The sequence below is a fragment of the Narcine bancroftii genome, chromosome 1 (genome assembly GCF_036971445.1).
Source record: "Narcine bancroftii isolate sNarBan1 chromosome 1, sNarBan1.hap1, whole genome shotgun sequence".
NCBI lineage: Eukaryota > Metazoa > Chordata > Chondrichthyes > Torpediniformes > Narcinidae > Narcine > Narcine bancroftii.
In genome coordinates this window covers 228,520,524-228,538,058 of record NC_091469.1, presented here as the reverse complement: position 1 = coordinate 228,538,058, position 17,535 = coordinate 228,520,524, and the positions used below count along the sequence as shown (strand labels likewise).

General features: G+C 41.5%; 1 protein-coding gene across 4 annotated transcripts in view; it reads right to left on the bottom strand.

Annotated features, from left to right (window-relative positions):
* pam (peptidylglycine alpha-amidating monooxygenase) overlaps window positions 1–17,535 on the bottom strand; it is a 213,904-nt gene that overhangs the window by 109,020 nt on the left and 87,349 nt on the right. For all 4 annotated transcript variants that reach the window (XM_069892414.1, XM_069892415.1, XM_069892417.1 and 1 more), the window contains exon 5: window positions 2,263–2,350. In XM_069892414.1, the coding sequence (XP_069748515.1) occupies window positions 2,263–2,350 (88 nt within the window). The remainder of the gene's footprint in view (window positions 1–2,262; window positions 2,351–17,535) is intronic.

Below are 17,535 nucleotides of genomic sequence, written 5' to 3'. Positions count from 1 at the left end.
TACCAAAAAAAAATAAAAGAAGTGCAAGAAAATGTCAAAGTGAGGCAGTATCTGTGATTCATTGTTCTTTCAGGAATCTGATGGCAGCGGGGAAGAAGCTGTCCTTGTGCTGCTGAGTGCTCGTCTACAGACTCCTGTATCTTTTATCCTGATCATAGCAGAGTGAAGAGGACATGGCCTGGGTGTTGGGGGTCCTTGAGGATAGAGGGTGTTTTCTTAAGACTCCATCTCTTGTAGACGTCCTCGAAGGTGTAAAGTCTAGGGCTGTGATGACACAGGACGAGTTAACAACCCCCTGGAGTTTTTCTTGACCTGAGCTTTAGCACCTCCATATCAGACAGTGAAGCAGCCAGCCAGAATGCTCTGCACGGTACACCTAAAGAAGTTTGAGTCTTTGATGACATACCAAATCCCCAAAACACCTCACAAAGTACAGCTGCTGGCGAGCCTTCATGATTGCATCAACATGGAGGTTCCAGGACAGATCCTCGGAGATGTTGACACCCAGATATTTGAAGTTCTTCACCCTTTCCACTGCTGACCCCTCGATCAGGTTCTCCTGATTTCCTTCTGAAGTCCACAATCATCTCTTTGCTTTTGCTAGCGCTGAGTGCAAGGTTGTTGGTGTGACACCTCTGAATGAGCTGATCCATCTCCCCCCGTACGCTTCCTAATTGCCTCTTTAACACCCTTGTATCCCAAACCTTTTGCTTTCTATTGGTTAACCAATCCTCTATCGATGCTATACATCACCCCCAACTCCATTCATCCTTATTGTGTTTATTCCTTTTATGTGGCACCTTATCGTACGCCTTCTTTAGATCCAACAATGGGCATACAGCAGGAAGTGCTTATGGGGAGTGGGGAGAGAAGAGTAGATTAAGGAGCCTTAGAGATTGATCACTGCAGAAAGAAGGGAGATGAAGATCTGGCTGGTGATAAGATTTTGTTGAAGTTGGCACAAGTTTTGGAGAATGATGTGTCAGATGTTAAGGCTGGTGGGGTGGAAAGTGAGGAGCAAAGGAAACACTATCCTTGGCCTCGATGAAGGGCTCAAGCCCAAAACATCAATTTTGTATCTTTGCCTTTGCTACATAAAGGGCATTGTCTGACCCTGCTGAGCTTCTCTTGCATTTTGTGTTTTTTCTTCAACCATGGGGTAAACAGTTACTTGTCATTCACTTCTCAAAACACTATCCTTGTTCTGTCTGGGAGCAGGTGGAGTGAGATTGGATATGGAGGAGATGCGGGTGAGAGTTTTATCAATTGCAGCCTGGGGATAAGCTGTATTCATTGAAGAGAGAGGACATTTCAGATGCCCTGGAGTGGAACAGATGAGACAGAAGAGAAAATAGTAGTGCCTTACAAGAGACAAGTTGAAAGAGGTGTAGTCCAAGGTTTGTAATAGTTGTCTGTGGCTAATTTACTCCTGAGATGGTGAAGGTGAAAGGTACCATGAGTGTTCCAAGCAGGTTGAAGGCAGGGTCCAAGTCAGGAGTGAAATTAATGAAATTGTCAAACTCCACATGGGCCCAAATAGGCATCACTGATGGAATCATTGATGTAGTAGAGAAAGTTGGGGAGTGGTTCCGGAGTAGGATTGGAACAGGGACCGTTCCACCTACCTGAGAGAAAAGGCATGTACAGCTGAGGCCCATACATGTGCCCACAGTAACATCCTGGATCAACAGAAAATGTGACAAGTTGAAAGAAAAGTTCTTAAAAAAATGAGTTCCAACAAATGAAGTGTTGGTAGGGAGGGAGGGGGTGGGGGGGAATGGAATAATTCTGCATTTTATTGAATTTTAAAAACTCTATCAAAAATAGACTGCAAATTAAACACGTGGCTGGATCTTTAATGCTACTATTTTCAGATACAAAATATTCAGCCTTTAAATTAAACCAGAAAATTTCAGTTGAAATTTTAAAAACTATATGCATTTCATTTCAGTATTTAATTATAATCTGATTTAACATGCAATATTGTTAATTCAGATTATAATAATAAAGCAGATCCTGTTTTATTTGGCTATGTTTGCTTAATGATAATAACAAAATATATGCACAATATCAAAGAATAAATAATTAATTCAATTGGATTAAAACAATTCAAGGTTGATAACTATAGTGTGTGCGTGTGTGTGTGTGTGTGTGTTCATGACTACATACTGTTGTGTTGGGCAATGATTCATCAATTAGCAAGCAATAAGTCACGAAACAGTTCTTTTAAAATATTTGGAATATGCAAATTAAAATCATTACCAGTAATCCTCATGAGTGGCTGGCATGCTGCATCCAAACAGTAACATGTGATGGGCAGTGTTCATGTTCGCATGAGGTTGAAAGTCAACTGTAAAATTAAATCAAAATAAATTTATTGTTGCTGTAATCATCTTTGTTACATCATGCCCTCCGCCAGAGATACCAGTTATTTTCCATCTGGTCTGTGCTGTTGAGGAAGCAAACAAAAAAAAAGCACAATTTCTTGAGCAAAGTCTGTGTTATTCCTTTTTTCTTGAATTTAATTCAATTCTTCAGAATAACAACCAGTAGCGTTCTGATTCATTTGCTGACTTTATTATGCGGAACTCTGCATAACGATTATTTTCCAACTTCTTAAAATTGTTTCACATTCAAAACTATTGAATAACATTTCAATACACAAAAAAAATTATCTGGATTATTTACATGTTTGCATTGCATCGTTCTCAATCTCATCTTATTTGAAAAGGTTCAATAATGAAGGAAATAAGGGGCGACATTCCACAGTAACACATGATCTACGTGAGTTGTTCTTGACCTTTTTTTCACTCCCATCCCACTTTAAGTAATCCCTATGCCATCAGTGCTCTGTGATTAGTAAGGGATTGCTTAAGGTGGTGTGTGAGTTGGAGGGGAAGGTTGAGAACCACTGTTCTCGGCCCAATTGTTACTGAAATATTTGGCTTGAGAAAAATTGTCAGTGGCCCATTTCTTTTAGAGTAATAAAAACATGCACATAATGAGTCAATTAGGTATGATTAATGCAGCGGTTTTCAAACTTTTTCTCTCCACCCACATATCACCTTAAGCAATCCCTTACTAATTAATCATAGAGCACCGATGGCATAGGGAATACTTAAAGTGGTATGTGAATGGAAAGAAAAAGGTTGAGAGCCACTGATCTCCAGTAATCAGGTGGAGTTGGCTGAGGCATCAAGATATTCAAGGAAGATATCTCTTCCTAAAAATGGCACTCGCAGAAGTACTGCACTCCCGCATTACAGTAATGCAATGTCAGCCTATGTTTAAAAGCAAAATGAAAACCGATGGTGAAAATCTGTAATACAAAAAATCTGGGAATTTTCACCAAGTTGCATTGTTTCTGAGGAGGTAGAAATAGAATTAATGTTTTGGTTCCTTCATCCTTCATAACTGTTCAGGTCAATCACCGTTCATCAAAGTAGGTTTCCTGCCCATAAGTGAGTCCTTTCTCCATATTCACTGTGCTTACCAATGAGCAGAGGATAGCCCTCTTTACTGTTTGTTAATTTTTAATAATTCCTACAAGATACAGATTTTTTTCTTTATTTGATAAGTGAACATGCCTATGATTAGTTTGTAGAATGTGATTGAAACTGCAACTGAGACTCAAGTTATCATTTGAGTCATTGACGAGAGCTGCATTGATGACGACCAGAGTCAACCCAACCTCATGAGAAATATCAGGGATAAGTTGAAGAATCAAATCTTCATTGTTTGTAGCTCAATGAGCAAAACTATTTCCCTGACCAAAATTCTGAATATTGTAGAAAAAGTTTGCCTGGTTATTATTGTACCTGTTAAAATACGCCTAAAAATTTCTTACTGAAGTGTATTAAATTTAAATTATTTCAGTTGCAACCAACTGCTTATTCTGCTCACAAAGAGTGATACTGAAGTAAATTCATTTGACATTAATTCAGGCAATAAAGTCAAGTCTTTCCAGGTACTTTTTTTAAACTGTTAATAAAGACCTTATCTTCAATTAAAACCTTTTTCTTCTTTGCTGGTTAAATGTTGACGTTGATCTGCAGAAGATCATTCAACCAATCCCATTCTAACCTCTGCCAGTCTTCTTCAATAGGTTAATCTTTAATAGGATTATCTTTCTAATGCTGGCAATTTAATCTGCACAAAAGTGACTTAACCAAGGCAATAGAGATTTCTGATCATCCACATAGGGTACTGTGCAATACATAAAAGTGCTTGAGAAACTAAGCAGGTCACGCAGCATCTATAGGAAGTACAGGGTAACCAACATTTCGGGCCCAAGCCCTTCATCAAGGGAAAGTGAAGGACAGAGACTCAGCGGAGCAGTTTAAACAGAAACTGAAGGTCGACATTTAGTTGGAGAGAGCTCAGATAGATTATTAGGTGTTGTTCCTCTGATGTGACTATCCATGGCTTCGTGCATTTCCAAACTAGAGGCTACCCACAAATCGGACAAACCACACAATATTCCGTCTTGGCATTTCCGTTAAACTACCCCTCCCCCAAGTCTCTCTCTTTCCCTGTTTCTGTCTCATTTCCGCCACTCCCCACCTCCTTTCACCCAATCACTTTTCACTCTACCCTCTCACCAAAATCCATCCATAACCTATTCGTTTGCACACTTATCCCTGCGCCTTCTTCCCACCTCTCCTTTAGCCACTTTTTTTTATTCAGGCACCTGTCTACCTTTTGCTCAAGCCTGAAACATTGGTACCTTTTCAGAGGGCAACTTTTTTTAAAAATCCCATTCCACCTTAAGTAATCCCTATGCCATAAGTGCCCTGTGATTAGTAAGGGATTGCTTCAGGTGATATGTGGGTGGAAAGAAAAAGTTTGAAAACCACTGTTTTAATTATACTTTATTGACTCTTTATGTGCACAGTTTCATAACTCCAAAGAAAATAGGTCAATGACAGTTTTTCTTAAGCAAAATATTTCAAATGAGTCTAGAGCAGTGATTCTCAAACTTCCCTTCACACTCACATCCCACCTGAAGCAATCCCTTACTAATCACAGAGCCCTTATGGCATAGGGATTACTTCAGGTGAAATGTGAATTCTGTTGCCCACCCCTACTATAGATGCCATGTGACCAATTTTAAATTTCGACATACAGAAAGGTGACAGGCGCTGCCGGCCCACAAGCCCGTGCCGCCCAAATATACCCCATTAACCTACAACCTGCATACGTTTTGAAGGGAGGGAGGAAACTGGAGCCCCTGGGGAAAATCCACGCAGACATGAGGAGAATGTACAAACTCCTTAAAGACAGCATGGAATTCAAACTCCAGTCCCGATCGCTGGTGCACTAACCGCTACACCAACGTGCTGCCTCATACAAGTTACTTCGGCTGATACTCATTAAAACCCTGGGGTCTTCACATCATCCACAATAGTATTTTGGGCATGCAAATGATATTTTAATACTTATTACCATTAAGGTTCACCAACCACACAGAAATACATTTGTGTGAATCACTGATCTACTTATTGAAGTATGACATTTGTAGTGGCTCCATTACATCCGAGTTAGAAGATCGTGGTTCAAATCTTTCAGAAAACTCAGCATGTAATTCTGGCGGACACATCAATACATCACTTACAGAGACATGAAAATAGTGGCCAACAAAACATCAATGATGCCAACAGACTCATTAAAAAATGAATGAATTCTGTTTTGTGCATCACTGTCCCCTGATTATAACAAAGCTTTCATTGAAGTTGACTGTGCGCCATTGGGCCATTGACTGTGCGCCATTGGGCCATTGACTGTGCGCCATTGGGCCATTGACTGTGCGCCATTGGGCCATTGACTGTGCGCCATTGGGCCATTGACTGTGCGCCATTGGGCCATTGACTGTGCGCCATTGGGCCATTGACTGTGCGCCATTGGGCCATTGACTGTGCGCCATTGGGCCATTGCGTTTTCTGCATTACAACAATAATTATACCCCAAAACAGAATTCATTCGCTGGAAAACTCAGAATGCAAGGCTGTTCATTGAATTCAAATATTAATCCTCTTTTTGTATGCTCAGATTCATTACTTTTTCTAGTAGTTGCATCTTGAATAGCAAAAGAGACCCATTTTTAATTGTTCAAATCTTTAATCTCCAGTTCAAAGCATCCCAACTCCAAATGTTCTTAGCAATAGGAACAATTTTTGCAGTAGAATCTTTTCCTTTATTCCTACTGCCATATATACCCTCCATGACTCAATGCACACAAACTTCACCATTCAAAAACTCCCGATCTGAATACCCTAAAACATGGAGAAAGACTGACAACCTTCATTTAGTATCTACAGTAATTCTCTGAAGAGTGTTGCAGTCAGAGAAACAACTACAGATGCTTGAAGCTTGAGCAAACCATGAGAAGCTGGAGGGCTAAGATAAAAAGTACTGATCTGAAATGATGACTGAACATTTCTCTCCATGGACGCTACCTGACCTGATGTGTCCCTTCATTGCTTTGCAGGCAGCTTTTCATGGAGGAATGGGATCATTGTGTTCTGAAAAGTTTTCAAAATGGCAGTGCAATCCCATTTGTGGGATTATACCAAGCATTTTTTTTAATTCCACCTAACTTTTTAAATCATTTGTAAGGATCTGGGCATTGCTGCCTAATTCATATTCTCACATTTTCTTGGTCATAAAATTTGGCTCATCAAGTCTGTGATCACTCTCAGAGCAATTCCATTCTCACTTATTTCCCAGACCCCATTCCCTTTCAACTCTCTCATCACCAATGAAAACTAGATGTGATTTACAAAAGCAAATTAACTTTTCAGTCAGGTCTTTGTGTTCAGTTCTGGTCACCTCATTATAGGAAGGATGTGGAAGCTATGCAGAGGGTGAAGAGGTAATTTACCAGGATGCTGCCTGGATTGGAGAATCAGAATCCGAATTTATTGTCATGAACAAGTCATGAAATTTGCTGTTTTGTGGCACCATCATAGAGCAAATATTCATATTGTAACCCTCTTACAACATTACTATAAATAAAACAAAACAAGAATAATGGTGCATGAAAAGTAAGGCAGTGTCTTTGGTTCATTCATTATTCAGGAATCTGATAGTAGCAGGGAAGAAGTTGTCCTTGTGCCACCGTGTGCTCGTTTTTAGGTTCCTATTCCTTTTCCCCGATGATAGCAGAGTGAAAAGGGCATGGCCTGGGTGGTGGGAGTCTGAGGGAAAGAGGTTGCTTTTTTAAGACTCATGTACATGTCCTTGATGGAGTGAAGTCTGGTGTCTGTGATGTCGCAGGCCGAGTTGACAACCCTCTTGAGTTTATTCTTATGAGTGTCTTATGAGGCAAGGTTAAGAGAGTGAAGTCTTTTCTCTTTGGATAGAAGGATGAGAGTGACTTAATAGAAATTATGGGAGGCACAGATAAAGTGGACAGTCAGGATGTTTTCTCGGGGAGAAGGGGTGAGAGTAGCAAACGCCAGAGGACATCTATACAAGGTGAGGGGAGGAAAGTTTAGGGGCCATGTCAGGGGTACAGTAGGTTTTCTTTTAAACAGAGTAGATTGGAATGCATTGCCAGGGTTGGTGGTGGAGGCAGGTACAATAGGAACCTCTAAAAGACTTGATAGGCACATGAATACAAGAAAAATAGAAGGTTGTGTGTAAGGTAGGGAATGTTTAGTAGGTTCCTATTATTTGACACAACATCATGGGATGAAGAGCCTGTACTGTGGTGTAATGTTTTATGTTCCACTAAGGAGAGCACTTAAAGGAGAACTTTCAAATTCCATTGCCAGAACCTGAAATATGGATAGGTAGATGGATGGGAGGTGCATGGTGGGCTATGGCCCAATTGCAGAATGGTCCAGCATGGACTAGATGGGCTGAGCGGCCTGCTGTATGCTGTCATGTTTTATGATTTTGTGAGTACCATCAATGTACATTTATATAATTATCACAATGTATGAAAGGCTTACCAAATATAAATTTGAAATCTTGTACACCATTTACCTTGGAGAGATGCATTCAGGAAAAAAAAGTGTCCTCAGTAACAAATGAATCTATGAAAAGCAATATTTATTCACCCGGCAGTTGAGTGAGCAAAACAAGAGTAGGATTTAGACAGTTCAAATGATTCATTTACTTATTTTGCCAGGCGTAATTCCTCTCTATATAGCGATGAAGAACAGCCATCATTATAAATGTACAGAAACCATGAGCTCTTTGGAGCAACACACGTGTGCTTGGAAAACTCAATGGGCCAGGCAGCGTTCATGGAAAACCATAGATGACGTTTCGGGCCAAAAGCTACTCATCAGGAATGGGTGACACCCAAATAAAAGGATGGGTTGGGGGGGAGAGGAGGAGGAGCACAAGTGGATATGTATTAGGTGAGTACAGGTGGGAGGGAGAAGATGAAACAGATCCATGAGGTGAATGGGTAAGGGGCAATGCCACTCTGATCAAAGGAAGGAAGGTGGGAGGGTGGGAGAGAAGTAAAAGGAGGAATAGGGCCAGAGAGATGAGGGAAAGCAGTGGGGAGTAGCTATCAGAAATTGGAGGTCAATATTGATGGTTGGAAACTGCTGACAGAACACAAGATGCTGTTGTATTTTACCAGAGGCCTCAGCCTGACTGAGAATGGGAGGAGGAATGGAAGTGATTACACACTAGGAGATCATTGCTTTTGCAGTGCACAGAGCAGAGATGATCAACGAAGCAATCTCCCAGACTGTGTTCAATCTCCCTGATGTAGAGGAGGACACATCAGGGGCACCAGCTGCTGTAAATGACCTCACCTGCCTGACAGTTTGGGGCACCGAATGGTGGCAATGGAGGTGTGCAGGGTTGTAGCAATCACTCCGGCACCAAACAAAGGTGCAATCTCTCATTTTGTTCATCGATGATGGGAAAACACTGCTAAATATAAGGAACGCTAAAATCTGCAGATGACTTAATGAAGGCAGCAAGCCCCAACACTAAGCTGAAGCCTACCGCAGACACTCAGGGAAGATATCATTGAAAATAGTGTGCATGGAAGCAGAAGAACGCTAAGTGTGCTTACTTGTGTAAGACTTAAAGTGAATTCATCTAGACCCACGCTCTCAATGGTTTTAATTGCAAAGGTATAATCTCTGGAAAATAAACTGGATTACCACAGCTGCATCTGAACCAGAGGACAATGCAGGACTGCTGCACTGTGGTAATCATGGAAACATTGCCCAGGACTCCACTCTGGATTCGGCCATCCAGCTAGGCCTTTTGAACAGATAGGAATGCGGATGCAGTTGGTAAGATGGCAATGAGGAAGTAAGATGGAAAAAAACGAAGGAATTGATTGTGGACTTCGGGCTTCAGGAGAAGGAAAAAAAATCAGAAGACAACAAACCAGTCCTCATCAAGGGGGTCATCAGCAGCAGAAAGGGTTAAGAATTTCAAATTCCTGGGCGTCAACATCTCCGAAGATGTGTCCTACGGCGTCCATGTTAATGCATTCATGAAGAAGGCTCACCAACGGCTACACTTTGTAAGTTGTGGCGATTTAGTACGTCACCACAAACAATTGCATATTTGGTGTACCTTGGAGAGCATTCTGACTGGTTGCGTCACTTGGTATGGAGGCGTCAATGCACAGGACAGGAAAAAACATAGAAAAATAGGTGCAAAAGTAGGCCATTTGGCCCTTCAAGCCTATACCACCATTCAATATGATCATGGCTGATCAGTACCCAGTTCCTGCCTTCTCCCCGTATCCCTTAATCCCCTAACCTACTCTTAAATATTGACAAGGAACCGGCCTCAACTACTTCCTGTGGCAAAAATTTCCACAGATCCACCACCCTCAGAGAAGAAATTTTTCCTCATATCAGTCCTAAAAAACTTCCCCCTTCTCTTTAAACTGTGGCCCCTTCATATCCAAGTCTTTTCACCCCTGGTATCATTCTAGTGAATCTTTTCTGCACCCCCTCCATGGCAAGGATGTCCTTCCTCAGATAAGGAGACCAAAACATCAAGCAGTACTCCAGATGTGGTCTCACCAAGGCCCTGTACAGCTGTAGCAGGATCTCTGTACTCCTGTTCTAAATCCTCTTGCTATGAATGCCAACATAGCATTCACCTTCCTCATCACCAAAGGGTTGAAAACTTGACCAGTGCCAACATGGGCATCTGTCTTCACTCCATCAAGGGTATCTACAAGAGGCATTCTTAAGAAAGGAGCCTCCATCCTCAAGGACCCTCACCACCCAGATCATTCCTTCTTCACACTAACATCAGGAAGGAGGTACAGGAGCCTAGTTGGGGGAGAGCATTGGCTGATCAGTAGGAAAAAGAGTGGAAATGAAGGGAGCCAGGATTAGGGATAATCAACATGGTCTTGTGCATGGTAGGTCATGTTTAACCAATCTTATAATTTTCCAAGAGGTTACCAGGAAAGCTGATGATAAAAAGGTAGTGGATGTTAAATACATGGACTTTAGTAAGGCCTTTGACAAGATCCCACATGGAAGGTTAGTCAGGAAGATTCAGATGCTCGGTATTCATGGTGAAATAGTGAACTGGATTCGACAATGGGTGAATGGGAGAAGTCAGAGAGTAATGATGGAAGATTGCTTCTCAGACTGGAGCCTGTGACTAGTGGTGTGCCTCATGGAACAGTGCTGGAACCATTGTTGTTTGTCATCTATATCAATAATCTGGATAAATTGGATCAGCAAGTTTGCAGATGAGAGTAAGATTGGAGGTATTGTGAACAGCGAATAAGATTTTCAAAGCTTGCAGAAGTATCTGGAACAACTAGATAATGGGCTGAAAATGGCAGATGGAGTTTAATGCAGACAAGTATGATGTGTTGCATTGGGCGATACAGACTCATGGGTCAAAAACAAGAAAGGACACACACAGTAAATGGTAGGGCACTGAGGAGTGCAATAGAACAGAAGGATCTGGGAATAGATACATAATTCCCTGAAAGTGGCATCACAGGTGGATAAGGTTGTAAAGAGAGCTTTTGGATTCTTGGCCTTCAAAAATCAAATGTTTAAGTTGTATAAGACATTGGTGAGGCCAAATTTCGAGTATTGTCTGCAGTTTTGGTCACCAAACTATAAGAAAGATATCAATAAGATGGAAAGAGTGCAGAGATTTACAACAATGTTGCTCAGACTTCAGGAATTGAGTAAGAGAAAGGTTAAACAGGTTAGGACTTTGTTCCCTAGAGCGTAGAAGAATGAGGGGAGATTTGATAAGAGGTATTTAAAATTATAAGGCGGATTGACAGAGTAATTGAAGATGGACTTTTCCCACTGAGGGTAGGTGAGATACAAACCAGACCACTTAGGTTAAGAGTGAAAGGGGAAAAGTTTAGATGAGGGGGAACTTCTTCACACAGAGAGTGGTGGGAGTTTGGGATGAGCTTCCAGCTGAAGTGATAAATGCGAGCTCAATTTTAACATTTATGAGAATTTGGACAGATACATGGATGGGAGAGGTATGGAGGGCAAATGGGCTGGGTGCAAGTCAGTGGGACTAGGCAACAAAAAATGGCTTGGCACAAACTAGAGGGGCTGAGGTGGCCTGTTTCCATGCTGTAATTGTTCTATCATTCTGTTCTGGTTGCCTACCAGAGGTGTACCGCAGATGTCAAGTGTTGGGCCACTTTTTACATTGTATGTTAATTTAGATTGTGGAATAAATGACTTTGTGGCTCAGTTTGCAGAAGGGCAAAGAAAGATGAAAGGGCAGGCAGTGATGAGGAAACAGGCTGCAGAGAGACTTAGATTACAGATGGCATGGTTGGTGTAGTGGTTAGTGCAACGCTGCTCCTGCACCAGCGATCAGGACTGGACCGGGGTTTGATTCCTGCACTGTTTGTAAGGAGTTTGTATGCTCTCCCAGTGTCTGTGTAGGTTCTCCCTGAGGTCTCTGGTTTCTTCATACCGTTCAAAACGTACCGGGGGTATAGGTTAATGGAGTATACATTGGGCGATAGACTCATGGGTCAAAAAGGCCTGTTATCATGCTGTATGCCTAATTTTACTTTTAGAAAAATGAATATTATGAGAATGGGGAAACAAAATACATTGTTCAAAAGTGTCGGGTCATACACTTTGGTAGAAAGAATAAAAGAGCAGATGATTATTTCAGTGGAAGACATTTCAAAGTTTGGAGGCGCAAAGGGACTTGAGTGTCTTTGAGCAGGATCCACTAAAGGTTAACCTCCAGGTTGAGTCAGTGGTAAAGAAGGTGAGTGCAATGTTGGCATTGATATCAAGAGAAATAGGATATAAGAGCAGGGATGTGATATTAAGACTTTAAGGCCCTGGTAAAGCTTCACTTGGAGTACAGGGTAGCTTGACTCCTTATTTCACAAAGGTTGAGCTGGCATTGGAGACGGTTCAGATAAGATTCACAAGTATGATTCATGGAATGAAGGGATTAGCATATGAGGAATGTTTGACAGCTCTTCAACTGTACTCCTTGGAGTCCAGAAGAATGAGAGGGGATGGCCTACTTTTGTTCCTACATCTTGTGGACTTATTTGCCCAGCTGTTATTCATTGACCTCAGCTCAATGATTAACATGATCATATTGCAGGGTCTAGTGGATGAACTATCTTCACTGGAACTCCACACTCCTCTCTACAACTGGGTTCTGGATTTCCTGACAACATTTCAGGTCCCATCATGCTGAGCATTGGCATACCTCAGGGGGCTGTATGCCCCCCCCCCCCCCCCCACTAATGTTCATGCTGCTGGCTCACGATTGCACTGCCAGATTCAGTTCAAACAGTATCATCGAGTTGGCAGATGATACAACTGTTGTTGGCTTCATTGGCAACAATGCTGAGTTGGCCGGCAGATGGGAGGGTGTGAAGCTCATAAAATAATACGAGAACAAAAACCTGAGTGTGGAAAAGATTAAGGAGATAATTATGGGCCAGGAAGTTGAAGGACATCCATTCTCTGCTGCACATCAATGGTTCCATTGTGGAGTGAGTGGAGGGCACAAAGTTCCTTGGTGGACAAGGAATGACCTATCTTGGACCTACCACACTTCATTAGTCAAGAAGGTGCTGCAGCACTTACACTTCCGAAGGAGGCTGAGGAGGGCAAGGCTACCGACCCCCATTTTGAGAACGTTTCCAGGAACTCAAATGATAATGTCCTGGCTGGCTTCTTCATAGTGTAGTATGGTAGCTGGAAAGCATTGGACCAAAAGACAGATTTCTAATTTATTGCTAGAGAACATACACGATATCATTACAACACAGATTTTCTTTCTGCGGGTGAGGCAGAACTTATTGGTAGTTCCAAAATCTGTACACGGCATATACATGTAAACACAAAAGTGTAATCAGATAACGAATGTACACAACCTGTGCAATACAGAGAAAATGAAAAAAATCACTGAGGTGCACAAAAGTCTAATTGAGTCCGTGATTGAGTTTGTCATTGAGGAATCTGATGGTGGAGGGGTAGCAGTTGTTCCTGAACCTGGTGGTGCGATCTTGTGGCACCTAGACCTCTTTCCAGATAGTATTAGCAGGAACAACTAGTTCCTATTATCCTGAACAGTATCCTATTATCGAGTAAATCATCCCCAAATTTTAATTATATATTTTAAATGATATCTTAATGTGTTGGGTGGCATGGATCCTTGATGATTCTTGCTGCTCTCCGATGGCAGCATTCCCTGTAGATGTTCTCGATAGAGGAGAGGGTTTTGCCTGTCTTGTTCTGGGCTATGTCCACTACCTTTTGGAAGGCTTTACGGTCAGGGATGTCAGTGTCTCCAAACTGTGATGCAACTAGTCAGCACTCTTTCCACCAAACCTCTGTAGAAATTTGGCAGGGTTTCTGGTGTCGTACCAAACTTCTGCAAACTCCTGTGGAAGTAGAGGCGTTGATGAGCTTTCTACACCATGCAATTAGTGTGTTGTGTCCAGGAAAGATCTTCCAAGATAGTGACTAGCAAGAACTTAAATTTGCTCACCCACTTCACCTCTGATCCCCCAGTGATCACTGGGCCATACACCTCTGGCTTTCCTTCCTGAAGTCAACAATTATCTCCTTAGTTTTGGTGACATTGAGTGAAACACTGTTGTTGTTGCACCATTCAGGCAAGTTTTCAATCTCCATCCTGTGTGCTGACTCATCCCCTTTCTTTATACAACCCACCACCGTGGTATCATTGGCGAATTTGTAGATGGTGTTATTGTCATATCGAGCAGTCGTAGGTATAAAGTGAGTACAGCAGGGGGCTAAGAATGCATTCCTGTGGCACTCCGGCACTGATGATTGTTGTCCACGATCCACGATCCAATGACACAATGGGGTGTTGAGTCCCAGGTCTTGGAGTTTGCTGGTTAGTTTTGAGGGGATGATGGTGTTAAATGTCGAGCTGTAGCTGATAAAGAGCATCCTGACAAATGCATTTTTACTGTTAATACAGAGGCTCATCAGAACGGCCGGCAAGATGTCTGAGGTCTCCCTTTCCTCTTTCGATTACATTTTATCGAAACAGTGTTGCCTAAATTTGGGTCAAGGAACTTCCATCCAGCACACAATATCTTTGATCCACTACCATGAAGAAGAAGGTACAGGAACACTGACTGCCAGGCTGGAAAATAGCTGTTGTGAGATTGATGAACAGTATCCTATTATCGAGTAAATCATCCCAAAATATTTAAATATATATTTTAAATGATATCTTAATGTATATATGTGATTAGTATGGACTCTGTATTGTAGGTGAATGTATGTGTGTGCACTGTGGTTTGGAGAAATAATAAACTTGAAATATAGCAATTTTGGAGTTACAGAAATATGTGCTGGGGTGGGGTGGGGGGAGGAATTAGTAGGAAGAGATGAGTAGATAAAAGAGGCCCAGAGAGAGCGAACCCTATGGAAATTGGAAATGAGAGGGGCAGATGTGTCTGATGGTGGAATCCTGTTGTAGGTAACGGAAACTACAGAGAATACATTGCATGCGGAGGCTGAGGATGAGGAGAACTCTTTCCCTGTCATGCAGGGGCTGAAGGCAGATGTGTGGGAAATGGAGAAGATGCCAGTAAAGGCTACATTGACGGCAGTCGAGGGAAGCCACATCTACTGAAGGAGGAGTGAGTCTGGCATGTCCTGGAAGGATAAGCTTGCGTGCAGGCGTAGCAGAGAGGAAGGAACATGGATATTTCAGAAGACTTCAAAAATATCAACGATTTAATGTTATGCTTGAAAACAACTTTCACTGGCAGCAGAATATGTATATAAAAGTAATGCTAACTCAAATATAAATGGGCTTTTACATTAAGAGTTTGCATATTTAAATTATGACTAAAAAGTGCATAACTGAAGAAGAAAATATTGATCATTTTTTTGATCATAATAATTCAGAGGGAGCGTTATTTGTTCACTGGAGTTATGGACACTATTTCTATTTTGCAACCTTTCAGCAGCTTAAATCAACAAATTAATCTAAGGTTAGCAAATATTACATTGTCGTCTTTTCCGATTGTAGATGGTGAAAGATTTACTGTCTTTACTGCCGGGCAAATAAATGGTCTGTTCAATGAAGCAGGAAAAAGCATCTGGACTCAGACAGAAAATCAATACGATACAAATTGGATGCTTGTGCTTCGCTTTTAGAATTTGCATTCAGTGGCACGCCAGTTGCATGCCACTGTCTTCACTTACAGTTCGTGCTCAATTTAACTACTTAAAATCTTCAAACATAACCCCAAGATTCAAAGCTCAGGAATAAATCTAATTATTTTAAAAGCAGTGGGAAGTCTGCAGGAACCAAGGCGCTATCATAACAGACCATTATTCATTAATTCTCAATCACAAAATAACAGTCCAAATGGAAGTGACTTCAAAGTTTCACTTTGCAAAGTTACACAAAAAATGTGTTGTACATTAAATTATTATTTTTTTTTTTACTCTTCTTAAATACAGCACAGTAACAAACCCCTTCTGGTTCATGAGCCCCGTGCCACCGAAAAACCAAATTAACCGACATCACCACCCCCCACCCCCAACCCATATTTTGAAGGAGCACCTGCAGGAAACCCACGCAGAGACGGGAGAAGATACAAACTCGTTGCACACAGCACCGGATTTGAATTTGGATGCTGGTACTGCATTAGTGAGTGGGAAGAATAACTCAGAGCCTAAAATATGAATGTAACGACTGGTTTTCAGTAACTCATCAGCTGATTGCTTTAAGGAAGATACTGAACAGTCATATTACTTTAGCCTTTCCTTCTTCCTAGGCAGCCACTCAGGATTGAGAATTAATTGCTTTGATTCTAGTAAGTTTCTGTGGCCACAAGAGAGCTGAAGACATTTGATTGGATGCTGGGTTTTTTTTGTTGATCCTGCATTTCTTCTGCTGTTTTATTTAGCTCTCAAATCATTGTGGTTTTCAGTGTCTTCTCCATTATACCTTTCTCAGGAGACTTTGACAGCATCTTCCTGGAAATTTCGTGTGTGACGGAGCTCAGAGTGCTGGTTCTCGGAGTACGAGAACCTTTCGTTCTGGCCAGTGAGGTCGTTGAATGCAATCGACGTTGTAATGTGGATTACATCGATTCACTCATTCTGCCAATGTATGAAGGCGGTGAATGTAGTTATCGGTGTTTGTTTTTCCGGAGAAATAGGTCATAACATTTTTAAAGTAATGCATAGATTGGAAGAATGCTGGCAGAGTTTGACTTGCTCAGGCTTTTCCATTTGACTCATGAAGTCCATGCCCACTCTCAGAGCAATGCCATCAATCCCATTCCCCCACTTATTTTCCTACAACTTATTCTCAATCAACTTCACTCTGATTCTCCTATCACACACGCGCATTACAATAGGTAATTTGCAGTAGCTAATTAATTTTACTAACCAGCATATCTTTGGAAGGTGAAACAAAACCCACACGGTCAGAGCAAGAATGTGAAACTCCACTCTGACAACTTCAAAAATCAGAATCAAATGCAAGTTACAGGAGCTACGAGGGTGCAGCGTTATAGGCAACACCGCTACACTGCTCCATGAACGTTACTATAAAGGCCATTCTCTTGGATTACTCAGAGGACATGCCAATAATGAACTGGAGTTCAACTTCAATGCTTATCTGCATATTAGAAGATTGATGACAAGTCTGGGAATGACCATGATTCTGGAGGGGAGATGATGTGAATTGTATAATTTCTCACTTGTCTAACAGAGTTTGTTGGATGTGAGCTGCAATATTTTAGCAAGGAACTCTGTGCAGATGGTTGGAAAAATTAGATATTTCGCTTGACCGCATTTTACGATGGAATTGTATTTATGATTGACACTGATTAAATTAATGACTGGCATGCCATCAGGTAACAGACATTTTTGAGGCAAACAGGTAATTTGAAAAGATTTCTCACATTCTAATCTGCATGACAGTTACCCCTTTTATACTTCTGTTGAAAGACGGGAATTCACCACCTTTTAACTGCTTCATTTACCTGTGTGAACGCAATGAACTTGGGATGTGGGGATCATTTTCATCCCAGTACTTACCCTCCAAGATAGG